Below are 4,901 nucleotides of genomic sequence, written 5' to 3' on the forward strand. Positions count from 1 at the left end.
CCTGTGAGTGACCCTGTTGGGTCTCTCTGCCCAAGCCCTCTCCTCCTCGCGCTGCAGCCCCCGTGGCTGCTTCAGCACAAGCTGTGAGCACGGCCTCAGCTGCTCTCCCGGCCCCTCTCTTCCTCACTCCTGCTTTTGTTCCTTTATTTCCACAGCCCCCAGGTTTAGGTAGATTTTGCAGGGCACCGAAGTCTTGCAGGCACCTGCTCCTGCGGGGGTGGGTGATGCAGGCAAAGAGCCCTCTCTGGAGGAGAAGACCTTTCCAGCGGTCCCTGCGCTGCTGATGCTACCAGGCACCACAAGCCGTTGACCCTCCCACAGGGGCAGATTTTAAGGGGGTGGATTTTCCAGCTCCAGCACAGGCAGCTCTGCACCGATTCATTTATTTTGGGGTGGAAAACACCTCACAGCCAAGGAGTGAGGGCAGGGCTGAGACCAGGAGCTGCAGGAGGAGGTCAAACGCACCAGAGAAATGGCTTAGTTTTACAGGGGTGAACCCCGTGGAGCAGCGAGCACGGCCGGGTTCCACCCCACGGCCGGGAGCTCACGTCCCGTGCAGCACCAGGGCCAGGTCTGGGCTTTTGCTGGTCCTTTCTGACCGCGGTGGGGGGTCTCAGCGCTCCGTCCCCATGTCACCTCTTGCCCTCTCTCTCTCCAGGGGGGACCAATGTCTCACCAACAACTCCACCTACTTCGAAATCGCCGCCGACAACACCACGCTGGTGAAGCATGGTGAGCAGCACCGGCAGGGCAGCCGTCGCGGTTATCACTGGCCGCTTTTTGGACAGGCTGAGACACACAACAGGCCTGTCCACGTTTCACATCATCTGATATATTTTACTCCTGAGTCACTTTGTCTGTTTGAAGCCTCAGTGCACTCCAAACAGATCCCCAGGTCTAGGGGCACCTCGGGTCAGTCTCCCTCCTGGGGCATCCCATGAAGCCACACTGGTCCCGCTGACAAAGTGATGCTGTGCTGGGAGCAAGGAGCAAACTCGCTCCCATCCCTGCCCGAGAAGACCTCGTTTCTGAAGTGATTTCACAATCCGTTGGGGAGAGCAGGGAACCAGGTTCAGCGAATTTATGAAGCCTCGCATTCTGAATTGTTTCCTCGTCCCTGAGGAAATGGGGTGAGCCTTGCGGGGTGGGAACTGCAAACTCATAGAGATGCAGTTTGCACCAACCCAGACAAGACAGCATCACTGCGAGCAGCGGACAGTCTCTCCCCAATTTTAGAGCCCCCCAAGCCGGGAGTTCGGGGGCAGACCCGCTCATACCCCAAGCACCAGCGAGCCACATCACCCAGAACATTCTAACGGTAGGAGAGGAGCTGGGTGACTGCGGCTCCTTCACACCTCAGGTCACATTTAAGAAATACAATTCAAATAAACCAAGAGCCGAACAACTCGCCCCACGTTCAGGTCATTTATCCTCACCCACTGCTAAGGGCTGCACCCGGGGAGCTACAGGCATTGCCCACACTTGGGCTGCAGTTTATTGCTGCTGCAGCTCTGGAGATCTGAATATCGTGGCCGTTCCCAACCCTGGCTCTGTTGTCTCAAAGCCAAGACCCAGCAAACCGTGGGGATGCTGATGAACCTCAGCTCTGAAGATGTTTTACTCATCCAGTATCAACTGCAGAGGGAGAGGACGTATCTGGGGCTCTATCTCTACGGTATGCAAAACCCATCCTAAAGCACCTTAAAGCTCTCATGGGACACCCAAATGTGCACGTAAAACTATCAGCTAAAACCACACAGCCACCGGGGGTTGCCAGCAGTCAGGGGTTTTCCTGAGACCGCCGGTCCAGGGGGCACGGCAGGGTTTGCCAATCCCGTTAAAACCGAAATCTCTTGGCAGAGCAGAAAGAGCCAGTTAAAGACAAAACCCACTTATGCCATAAATATTCAAAGAACAGGAAGCAAATACCAGTCCGCATCGGTATCGTTGTAGGATCTTGGTATTTTCAAGCCAACCCTGGTTTTTCAGTACTTACCTCCCGGGGCAGAGCACGTGGCTTTGCAGCACCGGCACAGGCAGAACCGATCAGATCTACCCACAACCCCACGAAGCAGCATTTTAGATCGTGATTAGGCTCCTCACTGCCCTTCCAAGCAGCAAGGCGGTTGCTTGAGACAGCTTGAAGATGCATACAGAAACCTGCCTCCATATCCAGCCCTGGTCGCTCCCAGCGCCCCAGGAGTATCCGACCATCTTGCAACCCCTTAAGGCACACAGGACCAGAGCTTACTGGAGAAAGGGTTAAAGAAAGCGATGCCCAAGGCTGGTTTTGTTTAGGTGTATTCACCAGGGGGGTGAGAGACTCCAGCAGACACCACGTCTTGGTGGGAGCTGGGGGAAGGGAGGCAGCACAAAGGGCTGGTCCGTATTTAACACCTGGCAAATATTTCTCCTTTTCCAGCCCGAAACCTGAGCATGAGCACAACCCACCGGGCAGAGTTCGAGCACCTCGCCAAGTGCCTGGGGCTGAGCACGGAGGAGATCGTGTACGCCTCGTGGAAAACGGTACGTGGCTCCTCATGGGTGGGCAAGGGTCAGCAGAGCCACCGCAGCCCCCGCTCCGGGCAGGGGTGCCAAGACCCCCACGCTGCAGCTCCAGCCTCCAAACTGGGGCCTTGGGGAGAGATTTTCAAGGCCAGGGAAATTATCTAGGGGACTAAATAAACACAGGCTTGCTTCAATAGTGGTTTAAAATAACACGCACACACACTCTCACAGACCCGTGACTCTCCAAAGCCAACATCTGCACCAGAGCAACTCCAGTGGGAAACCTGGTAACGCCTCCCTGCCAGGTGGGAGATAGCTAAAACATGGGATTTTTGCCCCGAAATCCCTGATTTTGCCCCCCAAGCACAGGCCAGCTGCACCCCCCACCCCCTCCACCCCGAGCTGCAGCACAGGGCAGGAGGGGCCAGTGCCCTGGGGCACTGCACAGCCCTGCTTCAGCAGAATCTTTGACCGTTAAAACTCCTAAAAAACTCCTAAAATTGGGATTTGCTTTCACGGCAGCCCGAGGTGCTGCGTGGTGAGGGGGTTCACAGCCTGGCTGGCTGAAAATATAAACGGGGTCTTCGGGAGGATTGCATAAGCCTGTTCTCCTCCCTCCCCAGAGCAGGGGGTCCATCCAGCACAGAGGCTCCTTGTGGGCTGGGGTCCAGCCCTGGGCTCCCAGTCCCGGGGGACATCAGGAAAGAGGCAACACCACCCAATCCCACAAATACAGAGTTTTTCCTTAGTTTTTCCATCAAAACCAGCCCTCTGCCATCTGATTTAGGGCACTTTATCCTGGTCATGACCCAGTCCCCAACCCAGCTTGATGGGTTTCCCTTTAGCAAACCTTGAGGTGAAAAAAATATCTTACCTTTTCCCATCCTGGCTGTCTGCTCATCCACAGCAAGACACTCTGGGCTCCCAGCAGTGCCCAAAACCCCATTCTGGTCCATTCTAGATCCAAAGTAGCCTCCAACACCCCCCAACCTCAAGATTTTTCTTTTAAAACTATCTCCAGCAGGTTCAGGGGAACTGGGGCAGGGGCATAGGTTGAAGCCCTGGTGATGGGGCAAGTGCAGGTGTCCTCTCCCTGTTAGGCAACCGGCAGCACCTGGGAGGCAGAGCCCAGCTTCTCCAGGTTACAGCTGGATCACATCTAAATTTGGGCAGGACTAATTAAGTTTACAAAAAGCCCAGAGGAGTGGAACCAGCCAAAGCTGTTTCTCCTGAGGAGCTCTGGTGCAGTGGCTGTAGCAGAGGAGGGGTTTGTGCCTGGCTGAGAGCAGGACACATCTGAGAGTAAAATGAACCCCATAAACAAACACAGGGAAGATTTTGGGGACCTTTGTCATCAGGCTGCAAAGATAGACAGAGCACCACAGCAAAGACCACGCGCCAGCCCGAGGCAGTGGCAGAACTTCAACCACAGATTCCCAGTGCCTGGGGTGCTCGAGCGTTTTACTCATTTCCCAAAAACTAACCCCTCTTTCCTTCGCTTACTGACCCCCAGCACATCACAGCTTTGCTCTGGAAACTTGGCTCCCTCTTTACAGCACAGCCACGGAAAACGGCACCAGCAGCAGCTCCGCACCCAGGCAGGCAGCCTCTGCGATGGGGGCAGCTTGGGGAAGCCCGTAGCTTCTCTAGGCCCTCTTAGACTCGCCAGCAGATAAAAAGGAAAAGGAAAATACTGCTTTCTTCAGCAAATTCTCTCCTGCTGGTGCACTGGCAGTTCCACTTACCTGTTGTTGTTGTTTTGGAAGGAGCTGTGCCAAGTGAAAGAAATCGAAGAAGGAAACAGCCCCCGCGCAGAGCCCATGGCTGCGGTCACAGCATCACCTCCCCCGGGTACCCACCAGCCCGGGAGCCAGTAACTAACTCCACGTGAGGCAATAAACCTCTTGCTCAGACTTGATGCATGTTGTTCCTGAGATGATGGAGAACAGGGGTTCTGGAGAGGGGCTTCCAAAAAGAGACTGAACACCCAGTTCTCCTCGTGTGTCGTTCAACGAGGAGTTGGGAAACCTTAAACGATGGAGGATGCAAGACAAGATGACACGTGGAAGTTTTTTTCAGTGCTGACTCAGTCCCCTCAGCTTCACACCAAGTCGCAGGAGAGCTCTGCTAGCAAAGCAGGGCTGACTCGGAGCAGTAATAGAGGCCAACCAGGAGAGGGCAATCAGTAACTGTTTAAAATGCGTGCGCGGAGCATTTAGCGAGTGACTGGAATGTACAGAAGGTAGAAACTTCTGTCACTGGACAGCCCGAGAGGAGGAGGACATTTAGCTGGAAACACCCAGTGCTCATGACAGCAGCTTGACTGCCAGACATCACCCGGCTGGGGCTGATGTTCCTGTCCAAACCCTTTGGACTGGGCGGCAGCTCCCCGC

The 4,901-nt window shown here is 55.1% G+C and overlaps 1 protein-coding gene across 1 annotated transcript in view; it reads left to right on the forward strand.

The window, feature by feature from the left end:
* Nucleotides 1–4,385, forward strand: part of LOC104496776 (alpha-1-acid glycoprotein 8-like) — a gene marked incomplete at its 5' end in the record, with an annotated part of 5,421 nt that extends 1,036 nt beyond the window's left edge. Inside the window, 4 exons of the mRNA XM_010139941.1 lie at nt 659–732; nt 1,565–1,675; nt 2,423–2,526; nt 4,275–4,385. Coding sequence (XP_010138243.1) covers nt 659–732; nt 1,565–1,675; nt 2,423–2,526; nt 4,275–4,385 — 400 coding nt within the window. The remainder of the gene's footprint in view (nt 1–658; nt 733–1,564; nt 1,676–2,422; nt 2,527–4,274) is intronic.
* Nucleotides 4,386–4,901: the final 516 nt, after the last annotated feature.

Source organism: Buceros rhinoceros, unplaced genomic scaffold (genome assembly GCF_000710305.1).
Source record: "Buceros rhinoceros silvestris isolate BGI_N320 unplaced genomic scaffold, ASM71030v1 scaffold32827, whole genome shotgun sequence".
NCBI lineage: Eukaryota > Metazoa > Chordata > Aves > Bucerotiformes > Bucerotidae > Buceros > Buceros rhinoceros.